The sequence below is a fragment of the Agelaius tricolor genome, unplaced genomic scaffold (assembly GCF_023055355.1).
Source record: "Agelaius tricolor isolate 1412-34295 unplaced genomic scaffold, bAgeTri1.0.p SCAF_4, whole genome shotgun sequence".
Taxonomy (NCBI): Eukaryota; Metazoa; Chordata; class Aves; order Passeriformes; family Icteridae; genus Agelaius; species Agelaius tricolor.
This window is the reverse complement of record NW_027269264.1, coordinates 11764536-11787614: the sequence shown is the minus strand read 5'-3', so window position 1 is coordinate 11787614 and position 23079 is coordinate 11764536. Positions and strand designations below refer to the sequence as shown.

At 36.9% G+C, this 23079-nt stretch overlaps 1 protein-coding gene across 5 annotated transcripts in view; it reads left to right on the top strand.

Moving 5' to 3' along the window:
* The window catches only part of BDP1 (BDP1 general transcription factor IIIB subunit), a 52934-nt gene that overhangs the window by 5472 nt on the left and 24383 nt on the right, over positions 1-23079 (top strand). For 2 of the 5 annotated variants that reach the window (XM_071424585.1, XM_071424583.1), the window contains exons 3-25: positions 250-356; positions 1283-1342; positions 1699-1839; positions 2733-2866; positions 3856-3950; positions 4531-4585; positions 5252-5395; positions 7013-7297; positions 7637-7808; positions 8821-8980; positions 11776-11852; positions 13320-13464; positions 13616-13698; positions 14273-14432; positions 14843-14925; positions 16106-16337; positions 17411-17592; positions 18237-18450; positions 18957-19144; positions 19686-19866; positions 21257-21372; positions 22062-22281; positions 22822-23009. In XM_071424585.1, coding sequence (XP_071280686.1) covers positions 250-356; positions 1283-1342; positions 1699-1839; positions 2733-2866; positions 3856-3950; positions 4531-4585; positions 5252-5395; positions 7013-7297; positions 7637-7808; positions 8821-8980; positions 11776-11852; positions 13320-13464; positions 13616-13698; positions 14273-14432; positions 14843-14925; positions 16106-16337; positions 17411-17592; positions 18237-18450; positions 18957-19144; positions 19686-19866; positions 21257-21372; positions 22062-22281; positions 22822-23009 — 3422 coding nt within the window. Of the gene's footprint in view, positions 1-249; positions 357-1282; positions 1343-1698; positions 1840-2732; positions 2867-3855; positions 3951-4530; positions 4586-5251; positions 5396-7012; positions 7298-7636; positions 7809-8820; positions 8981-11775; positions 11853-13319; positions 13465-13615; positions 13699-14272; positions 14433-14842; positions 14926-16105; positions 16338-17410; positions 17593-18236; positions 18451-18956; positions 19145-19685; positions 19867-21256; positions 21373-22061; positions 22282-22821; positions 23010-23079 lie in introns of those variants that run through there. The other 3 variants (XM_071424584.1, XM_071424586.1, XM_071424587.1) reach the window with 3 other exon arrangements.

The window sequence follows — 23079 nt, the reverse complement described above, 5'->3', positions numbered from 1 at the left end:
ATTGAATGCTTCTGAAAGGGTAAGTGGCTTAAGGGTCTGTAATGCCCTCGCTGAGAAAGGGACACTTTTAAGATAATCTTGTTTTGGTTCTTGGGAGTGGTATGTGTTTGTGTGTGAACAACAAAATTCCATGAATGGGGTACTTCAAAAATAAACAAAAGTAATAATAATTTGTGATCTATAAAATATTTTCGGAGTGAATCTAAGTGCTTATTGTTTTCTTTTGTTTCATTTTGTTTTGTATGGAAGAAGTTGAAACACAGGCCTCCAGTAATTGAAGGACGTTCTCCACCAGATCGTTCTAAAATGACCATGAGAGACTTAATATACTATCTGCCAGAAAACAATCCTATGAAGTAAGTATGACTTTTTGTCTCTCTCCTTAGGTTAAATTACTTTTCGACTTCTATACTACTTAAATATGGAGTACTGGCACAAATAGTGAGTTGTTGCAGTGGTAACAAAAGCTTCTAGACTAGCTTCTAGTTTTCACATCTGCTTAATTCTAGTGCAGAAGTGAGAATGGAGTTTAGTGTACTTGTTGAAACACACAAACATGAATTTGTCCCTAGTGTTGATTTATCTCTGCAGAAATACAGACTAGTAGAATTTTTTTTTTCCAACTCCCTGTTGTGGCTGTTAGGGATAATTGCCCACCAGACCCAGTGGACTTAGGAAGCTAAGTATTTCTCCTTCTAGGTGCTGAAGTGCAGAATGCACTGCAAGACCCTAGTGGTGTTTACCGTGGATGAATGTAGTTGCTGCTGCTTCACTGTCATGTTTCACTAATGCAGCTGGCTGTACAGACTGCCACAAACAGAGCAGAGCAGGACCTTTTTCCTGCAACTACCAAAAGCAATCACATGAATAGAAGTTCAGTTATCCAAGTCCTGTTCTTTCACTAGTAGATGAATTTTCTGGTATCATCTGTTATCACTTGCTTCTTAATATTTGTGTGCTTGTGTGTTTTATTTATCACTTCCCTTATTTTTTCTTTTACACTGAATAGTCCCCAAGGGGTAAAAAGCAAGATGCTCTCATGTTACCTGTATCCATACAATGGATTTCTGCTTGAAGAATCTTTTTTTGTCCTTGCTTGTACAAAAAAGGGCAAAATTTACTAAGCAGTGGTCGTTTGTAGTTCAATGTAGATGTGACACAAAGAGCTGAAAAAAAAAGCTTTGTGTTTCTTTGTCCATTGTGCACTAAAAGCCAGTTTCCTGGAAGAAAGCAGAAATATATCTGTACAAACAATCATCTCTAGCTTTTTATGACATTCTAGGTCTTCATTGGTAGAAGAAAAGAGAACAGAAAGAAGTTCTGCACTGAGTCAAATGAAAGAGTAAGTCTTGATGGTGAAGTATAGCTGGAAAGTTTTCTGGTGTAAAAAACGCTGCATTTCTGTGATAATACTAAAAGTGGAGGTATATTTTTTTACTGTTCAAATATCACAGTCTAATTTATAAAAATTGCAATTTTGGTTGGTATTGTGGTTAAAGAACATTTTGCTTTCAACCTTAAGTTTTACATATTTCAATTTTATAGTAGAATAAAAAGCAGGTTTCAAAGTTCACATATTGACTGATTTCTTGATGTGTTGCATTGCTGGGTGGTTCATCAAATTGTTGAATATCTGTTGAATGAGCAGCAGTTCAAAACACTGAACAGTATTTTTGTGTGCTGTCTTAAAAATTGTAGACCAGAAGAAAAAAGTACTCCTGATCATGAAGAAGAGGAGGAGGAGGAAGAAGAGAATGGGGAAGAGAGTCAGGATGGCCCACTTCTCGTTCCTCGTGTGAAAGTAGCAGAAGATGGTTCCATCATTCTGGATGAAGAAAGGTGACAAATTCTGTGCCTGACTCATGGACAGTATTGCATTGCAGCTTAGTTTGCAAATAGAGGACTACTTTGGATGGGGATGAGTATGAGTGTCTTTATGTTTGGGAGTTGAGCTACACGGACCTAGGAAACAGTGCAAAGACGTGGCAAAATACAAACAGCAGTAGTCTGCATCTTTGTAGTGGCATACTTTTATGAGAAATATTTTTTGGGACAGAGGTAGAGAGGAAGATGACATATTTTATTACTGTGAATGAACACTGAAGATTTGTCTAACTTCCAGATGTCATCTTCTGTTTCGCTAACTTTTTTGCTTCTCATAGTTAACACATATCTGCTTACTGTTATTTGGTTATCAGTGTGATTTGCTCCAGCTTTGCATCTTGCCTGTTGCGGCTTTATTCTCCTGTCAGTTTTCAGTAACTTTGCTTGTAATATGATGTTTAAAAAGTAGATTATAAAATTTCTGAGTTCCCCAAAGGTACTAGCATGAAATTTACGCCAAGGTTTAAGGATAAAGGTGGCCTGGTAAAAGAATTTGAAAGCATTGAAGAAGGATATTGAGAGGTTGTCATGGTTTTACAAAATAGATTTTTCGATTTCTCAAATACTAAAAAGTCCTTTTTTTTTTTTTTGAAGCTACTTAATTATTTCTGTCTGTATTATATCTTATAAAACAGAAAAAGCAAGTTTACTTACAGAGGGTGAATAGGGTAGTGTTTTCTTACTGCATTCTCCCATTAAAGTACGTGTTAGTGTAATAATTAAAATTATTACACAATAGACATGCTCACTTGTGGAAAAAAAATTTGAATAGCTGTCTTATAAACATCGACTATATTTTTTCTTAGCAATATTTTGAGGTGAGTCTTCTTGTGTGTTTTCTTTCCCAGCTTAACTGTAGAAGTTCTAAGAACAAAAGGTCCATGTGTTGTTGAAGAAAATGATCCCATCTTTGAGCGTGGCTCTACAACTACATATTCTAGCTTCAGGAAAAGTTTTTACACAAAGCCATGGTCAAATAAAGGTGAATGTATTTTTGGTTTCAAGCTTTGAATCTGCAGAAAAGTTATAGTTTTTACCTATGCTTTATACTTGACTTTATACTTTTCATTCCCAGTGGAGTAAATGGATCTATTTGCGTGTCATCTCATGTAATCTCAACCCTCCACACTCTTACAACAGGCAGAGCTGTGGTATTTACTGTGAAAACTGGTATTTTTAAAAAATCTAGTGCCTTTTAATGTGCAGGCTGCCTGTACTTTTTTTCTGCCGTGGATGTTTAGATGATGAGAAAATGCTAGTCTGCTTTACCAAGAGCATAATTTTGGATTCTGGTTTACAGATATTTGGGTTCTATATGGTACTTAAGTAGGTTCTTCCCTCCTGGGCAGGAATAGATTGTATAAGGTATTTCTGTGTGGACTGATTTCAGTGCAAGTGGACAGCTGTGTTCTTATGAGTGGGTAGGTTGGGTTCTTCATTACTCCTGCTGTGAATTGACTCTTATCTCTAGGTTTACAACACTGTGCAAGACCTTTTACGATTGGAAATTACTTTTTACCGCTATAGATGGAAAAATTGGCTTCAGAATTCACTGTGGTCTCTTTAGAATGCACTCTTTTCCTTTTCATAATGGAGAGGGTAAATTGATATTATGTTTTTCTGATTTCTCTTTGTGCTTATGTTCATAATAAAAATGGATATGAACAATTTGGGGTTGGTTAGCTTTGATTTACTAGCTTTAGAAAGCACACGTCACATTCTGCAGTTTTCTAATAGTTTAGACAATTCTTTCTGTTGATAGTTCATTCAGCAAATGTTATTAGAGGGACCTAGGTAAAATAACAAACATGTTCCATACATACTCACCTGGACTTGCAGGTACAGTAGACAACCTCAAAGTTACTGATCTTATGAAATTAAGTTTACAAGTTGTTTTTATTTCTGATAGCAAGAAGGATGGTTTAGTAAATATTCAAGTGTGTGTAATTTTGTCTTTCTTTTCCCTTATAGAAACAGACATGTTCTTTTTAGCTATCAGTATGGTAGGAACAGACTTCTCCTTGATTGGGCGGCTGTTTCCTCACAGAGCCAGAGCAGAAATTAAGGTAAAAATTAAAGCATTCAATAAAGAAATTAAACATCTAATTTTAATTTTCTTTTTCTTATCTGCATTCCCATGCTTCCTCTATTAGTGTTGATAATTTTGGTGCAAATTTTCTTCACAGTAGTGCTTGTTTTCTGATACCTGTTTCAAGAGGTTGTATCTGAAACATTAGAATGCTGGTTGAATTTCAATGACTGTATGCGGTAAATGTAGCATCCTTAAACACACTTTGTTTTAGTTAAAGAATGCTGATAGGCCATTTAGACTGTTTAGTGAGGGCCTTCTCTGTTATCTTTTTTGTTGTACACAGCTGGGAAAGTCTTTGATATTTCAAACCTTGCTCAGATTAAATGGCAGGAAAAGGTGTAGAAAATAATAAAAAAACATATTGCTGGTGATAAGCTGTGGTAACAGATTTTATTTAAAAATTAGTCACAAACTTGTGTTCTGTGGATAGGCATGTGAATTTCAACAACTGTAGTTGGTATGTTGCACTGAAGGCTTAGCTTGAGCTGCCATTTTGTGCAACATATTGTTGCATTTCTTGCTTAAGATAAACACAGCTGTGCATTTGCTTTTAGAACAAGTTCAAACGTGAGGAAAAAGCTAATGGATGGAGAATAGACAAAGCTTTCAGTAAGTAAATATTCCCTACCCTACAATGAATCATTAAATGGTAGCCCATCTATTTTGATGGTGTTTTCTGTGCTTTGCCTTGTTTGAATTACTTAGAAGAAAGTTTTTCCTCATAGATGAATCCAGAAGCTGTGGAATTTTAGGTTTTCATTATAAGTATAGTTCACAACAACAATCTTTACGTTTGTTTTCTATTTTTTCTGGATGTTTGCTAAATGAGATTAATATAAACTTTCTCTATATTCAGTTGAAGATAATTCCTTTTATTCCTGGAAATTTCTAGCAAATTTATTTATTGTAAACTGCTTTGAGACTCTTTAAAGATTTTGTTAGTTGAATGAGGTACATATGTTCTACAGCAGTATGTTCATACATTATTTGTTACTATGGTGTAGTTAATGTATTTGTCAGTCCTTACATTTTTGAACTACTTAGTTTATAACTTGTTTTTTAAAGCCAAGCTACCATATTCCAGTCACCTTTATGTCACCTTCAGCCCCTGCTCAAGTGATACAGAAAATACTTTCAAGAACTCTCTGTTTAGATGTATCTGACCTTTGCTTTTTAATATTATGTCATGTATCATTGATTATGTTACAAAGATGAAACTTGAAAAACTAATCAACTTTGAAATCTGTTCTGTTTCTTTGCTTTAATCTGATGAAGAAGAAAAACGACCCTTTGATTTTGAATTCTTTGCCCAGCTTCTTGAGAAGGTCTTAGCAGATGAGGGAAAGAGGAAGCAAAAGACTGTTAAAAGCCAGAAGCCAAAAGAAAAAAAGTCTCCAAGGCCACAAAAGAAGTCAAAAGGTATTTTAAAAGAGTGCTTGAGATGACATTACAGAGCAGTGATCAGTAATGTGTTGCTAGCAGAGGAGGAGTCATGTCGGGCATCACATATTCCTTCCCTGTTGTAGACAGGACAAGAAGATCTTAGCTTCATAGTGGAACTTTTTCAGATGTAGTTTACAGATGTACAGGATGGTAATAATTAGTAACAGAGCAGAAACACGATACCATGGTGAAAATGGTGCTGTTCCACCATCCGAAGTGCTGGTATTCTAATTTACTGAGTGGTATATATCTCCATGAGTTGCTAATGAATTCACTTCTAGAATTTTTTGGGCCAAAATCATATTTTTGGCAAACTCTTCTGCGTTGAAAGTTTTCTTGCATTTAAAAGCCTCTTCTTTTAAGGGTTCTGTTTCTCCTTTGATAATAGTTGAACTTCCTGAGTCTGAGCAGTATGATTATTTTCAGAGAATGATGTAAAAGTTGTTTTATCTTTCTGGTTTGTTCAAACTAAAGATTACATTTAATTACTGCTGATTACCACTGTGTTTTACTACCTCAGTACCTGGGAAAGGACATTTGACAGATGTGCTTTAATTAAAAGCAGTTATACTGATACAGTTTCATACAGTTTTTGCTAATTTTGTGGCATTGTTCACTTGTTTCTTCCACAAGGACCTATCATTTTGTAAGTGGTACTGTGAAACAAACAAGTGAACATCTTTTTAAAGAGGATGCTAGCTGGAAATAAAGATCTCTTAAAATTGAAGAAGTTGCTGCTTTTCTGTACCCTTGGTTTTGGATGTGATTAAGTAAAATATTTCATGTATTAGGACTTAAAACCATGTAGAGAAATCTCGTTTCTACACTTTATTGGTGGATTAAAGGTGTGTCATGCATAAAACAATGCGAGTATGCTTTTCTTCTTCTCATGCATTTTGGAGCTCTTAATTACAGAGAAATTAGTTCATTTAAGATGAATAACAAGGAGAGGAAAGTTCTTGGTGGTTAAATAGAGGATCAACTCAAAATGTCCTTAAAATAGGGGTTTAACTCATTAAACCCAGAAAATAACTTGTTAATTATTAGCTAGATAAAATTTCAGCTTCCTTATGTAAGCTAGAATGATCAACTGTTACATATTTTGTGATGAAAAATTGCTTTTTTGTATGTGTGGCATATATTGCTATATGGCATATATATATATATATGGCTTTTGGTATATATGGCATATAAAGTATAGCATATATTCTGTAACCATCATCACCTATTTCTGCAGACATACAAAAACTCTTTGTAGGAGTAGCAATGTCTTTTTTTCACTGAACCCAAATGTGACTGTATAAACTGCAAAAAAGCACAGGCACAATAACATTTACTAAGTTAGCTTTGCATCCCATATTGACTTTCCCCTGGTGAAGTGTTGTCCCATGTACAGAATATGTTTTGTATTAAATGCTGATGCTTTTCTGGCAAGTCAGAGACTGATGTTCCCCAGTCCTGCTCATACACCTGGCATTGTATTGGCAGTGATGCATGAGTACACAAATGTTTTCAGTAGAAATGCCTTTGCTCTTTGTGGCTCCTAGTACTCCACCAGTCTGTTGACCAAGAGCCATATTGTTGTCTCAATAGCAAAAGCTGCCAGCACAGAAGCTGCTAATGATCAAGATGAACCTCCGGAAGCTGGAATTTCTGATGCAGAAATAGAAGCAGATGGTGTGACAGCTGAGAAAGAAAATGAGGAATCTTTGAGTATTTCTGAACGAGCAGAAGAGGAGGTTGCATTAGAGCCAGCATTAGCAAAAAAGAAGAGAAAGAGGAAGAGAAAAGATGATCTTGAACAAGAAGTGGAGAATATTCCAGAAGAAGTGCCTGTTCCTTCAAAAACTGCTGAAGAAGGGAAGTCCTCTAATAAAAGTAAGAGGCAAAAATGCTCACTTTCATAAGTTCAAATAGAAATTTTATAGAAAGTCATTGCAAACTTTAAAGTCAGAATTTGGTCTTTGATTTATGTTGCTGATCTGCCTTGTAGGAGGTTGTGGAACAATGTGTTTTAAAATCAGCATTCGTTCTAAATCTAAACATACTTTGTTTTAGATGAGAATAGTTCTCTTAAATCTTAATAGTTACATCTTTTCTAGTGGGATTTTAGTCTTATATTAACTCTTCTTCACTGTAGCTAGGATTACGGATTACGGAAAATTCCAAGATGTTTCCCAGAATGTCCAAACTGATTTAATTCTTATTAATTGTCAGGGAAAAGAGTGGTACATGATGCAAGCAGTGATGGTGATACTACCTGTGGAGAAGTGGATTGTGCTATTGAAGGAAAGGAAAATGAGACTGCTGTTATAGAGGAAGAGAGAACAGAGTCCTGTTCACCAGTGAATAAGCAAATGGAGAGAGAAGGTGGAGTCAATTTATGCAGGTAATGTTTATAATGGAAAGCTTAGGCAAAACAAAAAAAATAGCTCAAAGTTTATTATTTGTTTTATTTATTCATGATTACCACCATTTAACTGCCACAGAATGTGCAGGTTTCTGAGAACTGTCCTGGGGTCTAGTAAGCTGTTTATGATTTATATATTCAAAATATTCTCTGCCCTAATGGGCTGCCCTTGCAAAATTAATGTACATAACTTTTGGGAATTACTTTAGTAATTATTTCATTTTTTAAGAGTGTTTAGAAAGACCATTGTTTATCCTAACTTCTAATATTTCTCTTGAAGCAGGGGTTGATAATGTTGCTAAGTTGAGTTACTATATGCTTAGAATTTTTATCTGTAATAAAATTATTCTTGTGGAAAAGGAATGATGCTTAGATTTTATTTAAGCAGAATTTGGTTGAGATCCAAGCATTTGAGTTCAGTTTTGGGCATACTTTTACTAAAAAGAAAGTGAATGCTTGATTATTAAACTTGTTATATGTGAAAGTGGTAAATTGAAAAATTCATTATGATACTGTGAGGACTGCTTCAGAATTTTGTGTGTTAATTTGTTGTATTTAGCTGCATTGTAATTGTTTGTTATTTTATATGTATTCCCAGAAACTTCCATTTTCATTAGTAGTTCATTAGAAGTGTATGAAGGGACAGTTATTTGCCTTTGGACTCAACCTAGATTGTTATGAAAGATCAGAGGAAAAAACCATTGGCATGCAGTTGTTTGTGTTAAAGTTTATTTTCTTAAAAGCAATCAGTCTAGAATAATCAGATGAGATTTTAACATCATCTTATAATTGCAGTGCAAAAGTACAAAAGATGTTTTAAAGCTCATAGTCTGCAAATATTATTAAAATTTCATGAGATTCTCTGAAATATGGGTAGTTAGTTAGTGTCAAAACTGCATTGTTTTTCTGTGCAACTTCTCTGTCTGTAAGCAGAAACAACTTTTTTTTCTATGAGTACACTAATGTTCCTGTATGCTTTTATTTATTTCAGCCTTGAAGATAGCAATGATGTTACACTAGAAGCAGAACCTGCTAAATTGAGAAATAGAGATCTTAGAGATGGTGCATCAGAGGAAAGCCAGATTCCAGAGTTACCAATTTCAAATATTAGAAGCAAGGAAACAGAATGTGTAGAAATTACAGAATCAAAGGTATTACTATTTTTTTATCTAGTTCATCTCAAGATCTTGCCCTTGATCATTAAAAGTGGTTTGTAAATCAAAGCCATTTTTGGATTGCTTTTGTGATGTTTCACCATCAAGTGAAAAACAATCAACAGACCTAAGAAAATCATAAAAATTGAAATACTGTCATATCTTGTGGGCTTAATGGGCTGTCCATTAACCTAAATGTATTCAGAGAGTATACTGTGCATGCCTGACTTACCTCATAGACAATTTAAACAGCTGAACAGTTTAGTTGTTCAAAAGTGAATGACTGCAATATGAATAGCTAGGCCTTGGAGCAGGATTTTGCTGGCATATGCTTACTGGCACAGTGTTGGAAACTGATTTGAGTGGAATGCACATTGGGTTGTTTGTGCTGCTCCCTGAATGATCTAGATAATGGAGCAGAGTGTAACCTCAGCAAGTTTACAGATTAGGCAAATCTAGAAGGAATTGCTTCCCAAGGACAGACACGCCCAAAGGTTATATTGGCCTCCAGAGGGACCTGGAGAGGCTGGAGAAGTGGGCTATGGGAACCTCAGGAAGTTCAGCACGGGGAGATGCAAAGTCCTGCACCAGGGAAAGAGCAACCCAAGGCACCACTGCATGCTGCAAGCCACCCTGGTGGAAAGCAGCTTTGCAGAAAAGAGCCCGGCTGTCCTGGTGTCTCTGAGTTAAACATGAAGCAGGAAAGTGCTGTGGCTGTACAAACAGGTAATGGTGACCTGGGCTGCAGCAGGAGAAGTGTTGCCAGCAGGCCAAGGAGGTGATCCTTGCCCCTTGTTCAGCACTGATGAAGCCACACCTGGAGGACTGACCAGTTCTGGGCTCCCTGGTGGGAGAGACCTGGATGCACTGGAGACAGCCCCTCAAAGGGCCACACTGATGGTAAGGGCTGGAAGCATCTCTCCTATGACAAAAAGCTGAAGGAGCAGGACCTGTTCAGCCTGGAGAGAAGGCTCATGGGGAGCCTTCTCTGAAGGATCTGAAGAGATCCCTCTTCAACAGTTCCACAAAAACTCAAGGGGAGGCCACAAAAAGGACAGAGCCAGGCTCTTCCCAGGGGTGCCCAGTGATGGGACACGAGACAATGGGCAAACACTGCAAGACAGGAGGTTCCTTCTGAGCACCAGGAAATCCTGTTTCATTGTGAGAGTTACCAAGCGCTGGCACAGGCTGCCCAGAGAGACTGTGGAGTCTCTCTGTGGCAAGATTGAGAAGCTGTCCAGACAGTATTCGGCAACCAGCTCTAGGTGCCTTCATGTATTGGTTTTATGTGGCCTGGTTTTGGTAGCAAGGGGCTAGAGCGGTGGCTTCTGTGAGAAGCTGCTGGAAGCTTCTTCCATGCCCAGTAGAGCCAATCCCTGGTGGCTCCGAAGATGGGCATGACACTGGCCAAGGCTGGACCAATTAGAAATGATGGTAAGACCTCTGTGACCACATACTTAAGAAAAATTGAAAACAAAAAGTGGTTGCAGAGCTGTAATTGCAAGCAGAGAAGAGCAGAGAGAGAACATGTGGGAAGAGCAACTCTGCAGACACCAAGGTCAGTGGAGAAGGAGGGGCAGGAGCTGCTCCAGGCAGTGGAGCTGAGATTCCCCTGCAGGCCGTGGTGAAGCAGCTGTGCCCCTGCAGCCCATGGGGATTCACAGGGGTGCAGAGATCCACCTGCACCCCATGGAGGTGCCCATGCAGGAGCAGGTGGATGCCTGGAGGAGGCTGTGATCCTTTGGGTGACCCATGGAGAGAGGGGCCCTTGGAGGAGTACACCCCACAGAAGAGTGACCCACACTGCAGCAGTTTGAGAGGGGTTGGTGCCCATGGGATGGAGCCACGTCAGAGAAGCTCATGGAGAGCTGTCTCCCATGGGAGGGATCCTGGGTGCAGCAGGAGAATGACTCCTGAGCAGTGGGAGCAGCCTCAGGAGATGAACTGACCGTAACTCCCATTCCTTGTTTTCTTGCACTGCTAGGGTAGGAAATAGAGCTGGAAGGAGGGAGAGGTGAAGGGAAGATATTCTTAAGGATTTCTTTTACTTCTCATTATCCTGCTTTGATTTTGTTAGTAATAAATTCATTTCTATTTCTAAGTTGAGCCTGTTTTGCCTGTGATGGCATTTAGTGAGTGATCTCTCTCCTGGTACTTATCTCCAGCTGTGAACCCTGCCTTAAATTTTCTCTTGTCTGTCCAGCTGCAGAGAGGAGTGAGTGAACAGCTTTGGTGGGTGCCTGGCATCTTGCCCAGGTTAACCCATTACACTTGATCAGGGGGGTTGGCCCAGAGGATCTCTAGCAGACCCTTCCATTCTCAACTGTCACAGACATCTTTTATGAAAAATCCTTTCCTTAGGATTTTTTCTCCTGAGAAGCTGAGAGGCCTCAGGAACAAAATGTAAACAATGATTATCTCCTGCTGTGGAATGCAACAGGTGGATATGTGATTGGTCTCATGTGGTTGTTTCTAATTAATGGCCAATCACAGTCAGCTGGCTCAGACAGACAGCCCGAGCCACAAGCCTTCTTCATTCTTTCTTTTTCTATTCTTAGCCAGCCTTCTGATGAAATCCTTTCTTCTATTCTTTTAGTATGGTTTTAATATAATATATAACATAAAATCAAGCCTTCTGAAACATGGAGTCAGATCCTTGTCTCTTCCCTCATCCTAAGACCCCTGTGAACACAGTCACACTCAACCACTGTGGAAATCTTGTTTCTGATTTTTGTTACATCACAGTAGAAGATCATCTAAGTTTATCCTTTTCTACAACATTTCTCCCTCAGAGTGAAGATACACATCACTCACAAAAACCAGATGGAAAGCAGAGTGCATCAGAATGTGGTTCACAATCTGAAATCATGTAAGTAATATAATTATTTTACTTTGCGGTGGCACTTGAGCTAAACCTGCATCTGCTCAATTTGAATATAATTCCAATTGACCATAGCAGGTTGAACCAGTCAGGAGATGGTGATGACTTGTTTTTCATATTCAGTGAAGCTTTTTGGTAGAAATTTTGATTACTCAGTAGTAGTGCATTAGCTAAGATCTAAATGGTAGGTAGGAATAGGGAGAAAGACTTAGCTAAACTTTGAGAAAAAAGCCCTAGCCTTTCTATAGCCAGCAGGAGCAAGAGAATGACAAAATTATGCCACATTGTGGGTAAAGGTTGGCTGTGAAATTTAATTTTTGGTTTTTTAATAAAAGGGCCTCACTGAATTCTTTGACATTCATAGTTGTCCATCAGAGCTTATTAGCTGTACACGTCACGTATATGGTGTATTTCTTCTTTCCTATTTGGAAACTGTTCCTCTTTGGAACTTGGTGCAAGCTTCTAAGATAGAAGATACTCCAAAATGTCTCTGTCTTATCTATACTCCTTTATGAAGTTAATTTTGGTGACTGTTTCTTATACTGAGAAATCGTATGTGAAGTAGTCTGTGCCTAAGGTTTCCATTTTTACACGATCATCAACTTCTTATTTCATGATACAGTTTTTTAAAGGTAATTTAGAGATAAGGTACTTGTTAATGCTAAGTTGTTTTTCATACTTCTGTCTTTCCCTTTTTGAAGGGCAGCTCACTCCTATGATAAAGACTGTCAAAGCTTTATTTGTCCTGTTCTAGGGAGAATATAAGAAAAGGTAGTAATTCCCAATCTGAAGATTATTAAGATGTAGGGCTGTGTCAGTGTGTGAATCCCAGGACATGCCATTGCAGTGGTTAAGGACAAAGAGAGTGATGTACGTACCCCATTCTTCAGTAAGATGTGGATGCTGGCAGTAGGACAAGTTTGGTTTTCCATGACTGAGATAGCTTTGAATGGGGATGGGGGGACAGAAGAGGCAGATGGAAAACATTGTATATAGGGCAGATTTATATTGTTTCTATATAAAATTAATCACATGAATTAATATAAAATTATAAAATTTAAAATTAATTATAAAATTAATATTTTAATTTAAAATTAAAATTATAAAATTATTATTGTCATTATAAAATTAATGACATGAATTGTGAATCCCAAGGAGAAAAAAATATTCCTATTTATTTAACAGCAGGAAATGATTCCTTAAAGTATTTTGAAGTAGATTCCACTGAAAGCCAGCAAAGTTAAGGTTTATTTGATGCTCTTTTCCTAACTTTGTAGCATATCTTTTAATATCAGAAAGATGCAATGGGTTTTTTTTTTCCTCTTTATTGTCTTGCTGCATGCAAAGTGTCTTGACCCATGCAGTCTGTGATGGTCTTGAGGTACATCTTGAACCATATAAGATTTTAAGTTTCTCTTTGGTAATAATATATATCACCTTTCTCTATATCTTAAGGAAAAGCGAAAAGTCAGCAGATAGAAGGCGCTTGCAAAGACCTAAACCAAATTTAATGAGATCATCTGGAAGGAGGGAGACAGCAACACAAGACAAAATGGAAGCCAAAACTTCTTCTCCAACCCTTGCAAATGCAGGTGAAAAGGTGAGAAAGAGGAATGTTATCTTAGTATGTTCTTGATGCTGCATCTGTTTTGCTCAATGGGGATACTGTGGGCCAGCCACAGAAATAACATTTTGAGAACTGCTACTATGATACTTGCACACTTCTCAAAGAGTAATATTCTTTGCCTCAGTTCCAGTGCTCTGAAGAGGAGAATAGAAGAAAACATAATGAAGCCACAGAAGTAGAAAACAGGGATTTGGATACTGCATCTCAGTAAGTATTGAGATCACTTTTCCAGTCTCCTGGTATGAACTGACTGTAACTGTTAGTTTATTCCATATAGTTCTCCTGGAAAAAGATAGCAATAACTGTGAAGCTTTAATGTAAATTTCAGAATTGACTTTAGCATTTTTTTGGATGATATCAGGTGGTACTAAAGTAGAAGGTATATACTTCTTTTCTGGAAAGTTGATGAAAGCATTGAAGTACCAACAATGCCTGTAATTTGAGAGGGGGAGCGTGATAACTATGGTTTTGGTTTCCTGCCAGCCTCAGTTATCAGGTAATGGCTCTGCTTCTGGTGCTTGCAGAAGCAGCTGTGATATGCAGTCTAGTAAAATTCCTCACCTGTGTGACAAATTAATCTCTTTTTAATACGTAGATAAATGGAGTTTTTGTGCATTGTAAGACTAAACAAAGCTTGTTTCTTATGTGAAGCAACTTGCATAAGTTTGGGCAAATCTTTCTGAAGACAACAAAATTCAAGTAAAGAAATATATGCAAGGCTGCATGGTATTTATAGACTTGAATATTATGGAGTAAATGTTATTATGGATCCTTTGTGCAGAGAACCTGAAAAAACTGCAGTTGCAAAGACAATAGTTAGAGGATATCGACAGAGATTTAAACCTAATGTTACAAGAGCATCTGGAAGGAAAGAAGAGCCTGAAAAAGATGCAGGAAATGATAAAACATCCCGTCTACAGCCTAGGGGAGAAACTGAGAAGGTATTTAATATAAAGTAACATAACTGAAGATAATAACCTACTGAGTACAACAGTAATGTTATATTTTTTTCTTTACTTTTTTGCTCCTGAGTATGAACAGGAATTAGCCACTAACTTAAACCTGCTGTCAGTGGTAGTGTGGTATTGCTTAGTAACCTCAGCTATGGTGAGAGGTTGTTACACAAACAGTAGATACCAATAGTCTTTCATGTCCTGCAGCACATACAACTTCAGGTGTTTGCTGTAGTTTTTACTGCACCTGTCTGACTGAGAAATTTATCCTGTAATTGTTTCTGTGTCATAAGCAATCTATTTTGTCTCCTCTTACAAGCAGTTACTTGGACAGTTAGGTGATGCTGTACTTTATGAATGTAAGACAGTTCATGTCATAATACTCTGTTTTTGTTCAGAATAATGACCAAGGTAATAGATCTGATGATACTAGTGAAGATACTGCAGAAAAAGATGGCAAAGTCCTGGAGACAGTGTCTCAGTAAGTATGAGAAAAGTAAGAAGATAATCATTGCTGTCCTGCAATTTACCATTCTTGTCGCTTATGGTAGTATTTTGTAGTGTGGTAATTACAGAAGTTTTTGAAGAAACTTCTGCATTACAGAAATTGAGGGCAAAATAGGAATCTTCATTATTTTTGAAACATTTATTAAGCATTTTCATTTTTAAAGTTGTACTTTTAAATTGTAAGTCAGTCATGTGCATGTAAAAAAGCTGAAAATTTAGTCCATCAAAAACTAAAACAAGCCTTAGCTACTCACTTTTAATACTAAAATGCATCCATTTCAGTGGTTAAGTATTTAAACAATAGGAGTAAATGTTCTTAAAGTGTAGTTAAGTGTTAGATGTCAAATAAAAGGAAGAAAAAATTTCAATATGTGCAATGTAATGCACATAGTTATTAAGTGTTGCATTTTTCTTCAGTGAAGTGGCAGCTGTAGTGTAAAAGGAATACTGTGTTTTATAGAAGAGATTGTAAAAAATAAAAACTGGAAAAAGCCAACTTTCCCCCAAATACTGCCCCACAAAAAAATTCCCAAAACAACCTAAACCAAGAACAGAAATAAAAATCCAAAACTTTAAGCTTGTCTTTTAAAGGGAGATACTTGAGGAGGATCAGTGGAGATCAAGTGGGTGTGATAATCTGCCAGAAGAAAATTTTCAGTTACTTCTTTCATTAACCTGCTCAGTGACTTGATGCTCAGTGTAAAAAGTTGTAGAAGAATCTGACCATTCTAGTAATGCACTACTGATACTTTTACATTAGTAAGATAAAAATGTTATTTATATATTTTCTGTATTCACTGAAGAAAAACTCTGAATTTTTACATATTTTTAAACTCTTTATTAAATTAGGCCCATCTGCCTCTAGACTGGATAGGAATACAAAGAGGTCCATTATGGATCAGAAAAAGGTCTCTCTAGCGTCATATCCTGTCACCAATGGGAAGAGGAAAATAGCAGGGCAAGCATAAGTTTAAACTCTCAGTCCCTAGTAGATACACTTCCAATTTTATTCTTTCAGGAAGCTAGTAATACATTTTAGTAAGTGTATGTTAATAATTATTTAAAAGAAAGGGGGAAAAAAAGCATCTGTTCTCCAAGTCTTCTCCCACTTTCAGATGTGGTATGTACTTCAGGGATCATATATGTTTTTCCAGGTCTAATGAAACAGCTGGTTTAAAAGAAGATAGCAAACAGAATGTGTTGAATCAAACACCTCTAAAAAGAGGTAGAATACAGAGACCAAAACCAAATCTAGGAAGAACTATTGCAAGGCAAAAGGAACTGAGAGTTGAAAAAGATCCTGAAGAGGAGACAACAGAAGGTGGAGAAGCAGAAAAAGGTGTCACACACCATCGAGATGAAAACAATGATCTCTGCCTCAAAAGTGTAAGTTTCTTGAGCAATTGCTTATGCACGCTGTTTTGTTGGGTCCTTAATAGAAGCCTTGGTAACAAAGACCTAGGTACATGCTCCATAATTTGTAGGGATAGGCTTTGCATCTTTATTTATTATTTCAGAATAAACTATATTGGTAGTCATAAAATTTCCTCTTTTTTGCACTTGGTTTCTGTTTTCCATGGTGTTAAGTTTAAGTGCAGTCAGCAACCAAGTACCAGCTCACTTGCTCACTGCCCCATCAGCAGTACTGGAGACAGATTTGGAAGGGTAAAAGCTGGAAAACAGAGGCTGAGATAAACTCCTGAGTGCTGGATAACCCTGAGTAAAGTTTAGTAGGGAAAGCAGAAGCTACACTCATGTGCAGAGCATAACCAGAAACTCTTCTACTTCCCATGAACAGGCAGGTATTCAGTCACCTCCAGGAGAGCTGGGCTTCATCACACATAATAGTTACTTCGGAAGACAAAAGCCACTTTCCCCACTTTGTATGCTGAACTGTCTGTCCATGACTCAGAAGGACGTGGAATATCCCTTTGGTCAGTTGGGTTACCTGTCCTGACTGTGTCCCCTCCCATCCTTCCATACCCCCTCACCTTCCTCTCCAGCTTGGCAATATGAAAAGCAGGAAAGGCCTTGGCTCTGTGTAAGCCCTGCTCAGCAATAATTAAAACATCTCTGTGTTATCAACCCTGTGTGCAGCATAAACCCAAACCACAGCGTGACACTTAACACTGTGAAGAAATCTAACTCTGCCCTAGTCAAAACCAGCATACATGGAAATGGAATGTATCTGACTTGGTTGTACTGTGATACCACATCTGAAAAGAGAAATGCAAAGAAAAAATGCCTCAGAAGATGAACCACTTAAAAGAGAAAATATAAAGAAAAATAACTTTTTTCTTTTATAGTAGACACTGATATTAGTTGGATGACAAGAAGTAAGAAAAACCTTAGTGTTTCTGTAGAAAATATTTAAACTTTATCATTTTCTTCTTGCTCTCCTAGAGGAGAAATTGAGTAAATATTTCATCTTAACAGACTGGGACTTTTATTCGTTTTAGGATTTAACAGTTCATGAAGGCACTCAGCTATCCAGTGTGACGTTAGAAGATGTTTCTGCAGATTCTGAGATGAACTCAAATGCAAGACAGTGTTTCCAAGGAAAGTCCTCAGAAGCAGAAAGCAATGAAAATGAAAAGGGATTGTCAGATGTCTCCAAACCGGTTTCAGATTCTAGTACAGGGTAAGGTTACTTCACTTCATTTGAGAGAAGAAATGGTTCAAAGCTATCAGTATCTCTAGGTATTATACCATATTACATTCAACTTTGGCATTACAAACAAGTTTTATATATATATATAAAGCATTCTTATCAAGACAATACTAGACTTTAACTGACAAAACCCCAAGAGCTTGAAAACATTAAATTGATATACTCTTGGATGTTAATTTGATCTTTGGACTATTGTCCTAATTTTCAAAAAAATGCACTTTTCTATCTTCTCCATGTTGGTCTCCACAGTGCATCCTACTGTGCTTTTACAGATCCTTGAGTACAGGGTCTGGTTTCCTATTAAAGTGCCTCCTAAAAAAATAGTCAACCACAGGTATTTTGTAAGTCTTCTGGTAGTTTTAAACATGATTAGAGGAAGGTGTTTTTAAAATGTATGTATCACAGTAAAATGTCTCAGCTTGTCTTCCAGGTCTCAAGTGGAAGGGGCAGTTAACTTCTTTGCTTATCTATTTATAAGATACAGAGGCATTTAGTGATGATCACTGTGTTTTTATTGGCTCTTTTTCATGTCACTAATGTTGTTATTGCTCTGCGAGCTTTATACAAGGATGCCATATTGTCCCATGTCTTTGTTCTTTTGCTTGTTTTTGCAGGGAATCTCATCCTCAGAAGGAAGAGGAGAAAACTGTTGTATCATCTGCTAGGCTACTGAGGATGCGATTCCAGAGACCAAAGCCAAATTTAAGAGCAGCTAGTAGAAAGGAAGTTCTGGATGTAAATAGTAAAAGTTCATCGCAGAAAGATACCAACAAGGAAGAAAGTTTGACGCAGTGTGATAGTGAATGTAGCATCCCTCCTGACACAGATGTAAGGCTTTTGTTTTTTTCCTTTAGTTATATGTGAGCTGTTGGTTTTGTGAAATTAAGTACTGATGATTTAAAAAAACACAAAGTTAACTTTTTGAAGCAATTTTTTAAAAGCTTGAATTTTCTACCTTAAAACTTGTGTACTTTTCACTTGGTCATATGTGAGGAGAAGAAGATGACTCACATATGATGATATGATGAATCTCTTGTTACATGTCCAGATGTCTTTCTGACCCAAAGTGGCATTATAGAGATGACAGGGAAGAAAAAAAAAGTATTAAGGGAAGATGGCACAGATTTCAGGCTTTGTCTTAAATAAAAAAGGTGTATTTGTCCTGGAAAGACTGGGAAATCATTAGTGAGCAGTTACAGAGGAGTTTGTAGGAGAGTGCAAAAAACTCTTGAGTTTTTCAGAGTGTGGTGTATACCAAACTTCATAGACATCATAAACTCTCCTTTTGGTTTATTATTACAGCTTTTTCTGGTTCTTGTGTTTACATTTTTCAGAAAGCAGGAAAATGTGAAACCTTAAATGCACTAGAATCCTTGGGAAAGCAGAAGTCAGTTTGCTCTCAGGAGGCTTCTGAGAGGCCAAGTTGTAAGTCCCCAAAAACATTTTCAAGATCAGAGGATAGTGGACTGGAGATCTGCCTATCTGAAATTAGCCAAGATGACATTTCTACTACTATTGCAGGGTAAGGGCTTACCTACTTTTGATCCTTGACTGTAACAATGAAAGAATTTTACAAGGAAATTATTGTGCCAGTGGCTTGCCATCTGGAAAACATAGTCTAATGAAAATACTGCACAAAATTTCCATTCTCATAGTTTAACACCAGTGATACTGCAATTTCAGTAGCTTCTATGCTAAGCATGACATTAATGAGCATTCATTTTATAACTGTTTCATCATCTGAAAGACTGGATTAATTTCATGTAAGCAGGGAAATATTAGTTTGCTTATCAAAGAAACCATGTGAAAACTGCTTTGGTTTTATAGCAACAGGTAGTCAGTAAGTTGGTTAATTCTGTTGTTGGATATATTTAGAAGACCTGTGCTTCAAAATTTTTACTGGAACAAATTGTTGTTTGTAATTTAAACTCAGCTGAGCTTTTAGTTCACAAGATTTCTTCTCAAAACTCAGTGGATTTTGTGTGTAATACTAATGGATCTGTGTTTGTGTTTGTACTAAGTTTTGGATTATTTTTTCTGTCTTAACTTTGCGTTGATGACAGAAACAGCACTCAAGAAGAACATCAATGTGCACCTCTCCCACCTATTCAGCTGGCACAGAACAAGACGTACAAGCCAAACTTGGTAAGAACTATTGGAAAGAAGGAGTTACAAATATCAGAAAAGGAGAGCAAGAAAAAGCCTGACGCAGAGCAAAAAGATGAGTTTGACAATACTGTCATGGTAAGCCTTAATAAGAGTAAGGCTTTGCCTTCAAAGTTGGCTTGAAGTGCGTGTTTACTTTTATAAAGTGAAATGAAAACATTGAAGTTGCGTTGCCTGAAGCTGAGACAATATATTCAATAAAAAAAATTCCCAAACCCTGGTAAGCTGAGGTATTGTAGGTATGAAATCAGTGAGGTCTACAACTTGAAGTATTAATTATTTTTTTACAAATGATCTGCTTTTGATTGAATTGCAGGATGGGGAAAACAAATGCACATTTATACAAACTCTAGAATAAAAATGCATAAGAATTACCTTTCTTTTCTCATTTCATCTTTCCTGTTTAGATGAATCAAGTCTGTGTTGAGCAATCTATTGTAATGTCTCAAGTGAAGGCAGAGGACAGCTATTTTTATGAAAAAGGGGTTTTATTAATTTGATAATCTTTAACTGGCTTAATCACTACAATACCTGATACTCCTCTATTTCATACAAGTAAATGACACTGTATCCCCACAAATACTTTACTAGGGACTTGTAAAAGATGTGGAAATCCTCAAAAGCCATTTACAGTGTGATGTGTTCTGTGTAACTGTTCGTTGGGTTGCACATGAATCATGTCACAGATGTAGGAATATCTGTGTAGACTTGCCTTAGATTTGGAATACAGGTAAATTTTGCAAGAGTGACTGATGTTTTGGAGTGATTATAGCTGGTTTTGTTATTGAGCCTATGAGAAGTACTTGTGTCCTGCATTCATCTCTCATCTTCTATTAGTGCCACAGTCGGCTCACCCCTAACTGGGATAGTTCCTTGTGGTTCAGCTTTGCCTGCTTTAGACCTGAGGCCTGTGAACCATGCACATGCATCTGCTCTGTACTGAGCAAATCTGTAGAACCAGAGCAGGTCTGATACTCCTCTTTACTAGTCAAGCTGTCAGGCCTGAAGTGTTGAAGGATGTGTTTGAGGGGCTTCTTCGTGGAACCAGTGTGGCAAATAGAGATGTGAAGCTTCTTAGGCCTTCTGAATCTTGAGGCTATGTTATTGTGGTTTGGGTGTGTCTGTGCTGCCCTCTGCTGTGTCCAGTTTTCAGAGGTTTTCCATTTGCTGAAGTATTTTGTTTCCACAGTGCTTCATGTATTAGGGAATTGATTGAATACTAAATAGATGAGTGTTTCCCATAATGCTTGGGTGCACATAGTGTTTAAGAACTTAACTCTAGGTATCCCAGGAGTATGAAGACTTCTGTTCCTTTTTGCATGTAACTTGAATTATGATAACATGATTTTTACCTTTATTTCAATTGGGAAAATAGCTTAGTTTCTATTTTTGTATATTCAGTATATGTCTGTTTTAGAAGCTTGTGTACTTCTATTTTTCTTCATGCTTCTTTTACTGTAAATTAAAGGGTGAAAATGAAGCTGTATTGTGTCAAGCAGATGTATTGAGCAAAGAGGAACAGGAACAGCAAGAGGTGCCTCAGGTGCTCTCTATTTCTGAAACCTTACTGTCTGAACAAAGCAGGTGAGGTTTGAGTTTAGCAAAATAGCATTTGAAAAGCTTTTGTCTGTGCATAATGAGATACCTTTGCAAGTGTCAATTCTTCTGTTCCTTGTCTTTTGTCTTTCTACAGTACTTCATTTTCAGTGCCTACAAACAGCTTTTTCCAGTGTTTTCAGAGCACATTTTTTTTGCCTGCACTCTTGTTATTATTTATGTGGTACATACTTGATCTGTATGATCTTATAGGTCTTCCTGACCAAGATTTTTATTACTTGGTCTGTATTTGTTTAAGTAGCAATCACATGTGTAAGATTTGTAGTAAGATATGTAACATTCAAATTTTGCAAAATGTGAGAGACTTGACTCTCATTTGTCCATCCATATGTTCTTCTATTTTACTGCCACTGTTGTTGAAATAAGATCTTAAATGTGTGTTAGACTGCTGATACTTTCATGTTGGTATGGTTAGCAACACGACTTGTTTTTTATGTTAAAAATGCCTTGACAAAGACATTTTGTTATTTTTGCTCCAAAGTTAACCATAAATGTATTTGAAAATATGATTTTATTAATCTTAAACAAAGCAGTCTGGTAGTCTCTTGTGTAAGTGTTAATTCAAAACATAAGCGCAGAAGTGCTTTTTTTCTCTCCCAGCCAAAGTAAAATGTGTATTTTCTTTAAATTTATTTGTTTTGCTTTAAATTCATCAGTACTGAAAAACTTACCTCCCAAGAAGGCAGGCTAAGTGCTCTGAAACCAGGACAACTCATAAGGATTGAGTCTCCAAGAGCTACACCAAACCTAGAAAGAACGTACAGCAAAAAAGGATCTCCAGTAGTACAAAAACTTACTGCCCCAGATGAAGAAGAAAGGAATCATGGAGAGAATCTGCCTCTGACAGAAGAATCTGAAAACCTTCTCTCCTCAAAAGTGAGATTCTATTTCTGACTACACTTACTGATTCTTGGTTCCACACTAGCTTTTTTTTTAGGCATCTAAATAAGCTGTTGTAAATACATTAATTAATTTCAGCCTAGTAAGAATTCCTGTTCAGTATTTGCATGCTATTACAGGGTTTTCCAAAATCCTGTTAGCGACACATTGATAAGACATGCAAAGACTTCACTTGGATTTTGACATTTCAGTCATATTCATAATACACGAGTAGTTACCTGCATGCTGTATTCTGTTGCTGGGTTTCTCCTGAGCTCCTTGGTTGCTTTTCATGAAAGCATATATTGGTTTTAGTATCTGTCTTTTATTAGCTAAATGCCTTCCTAGAGGAACAAGGAGCAGTGATGGTACCATAAACTACTTGGCAGTTTTTAAATGAAGTTTCTTCTCAGGTTAGCAACTTGATCATAATTTGCAATACTTTATTTTACAGGTGATATATTTTGTTGTAATAATAAATAAAGTATTTTTATATCCTTTGCTAATATTGTTGGGCTTTTTTTCCTCAAATCAAAGGATGACATGGACATATTGTTGCTTGTGGGAAATTTGGCTGAGAATGACAATCTAGACATAAATTCAAGAAGCATGACATCAGAAACGCTTTATTCTTCTAAAAAATCACCAAATTATAACAGCAAAAGAGTGCAAGAAGAGTGTCTATCTACAGATGCTATAGGAGGCATTCAGGATACCACAGAAAGGTAAAGTTACCTCTTTTCTAAGTAAAAAATCTTTCATTTTAGCTGGGGTAGAGTTTATTTTCTTCTTATT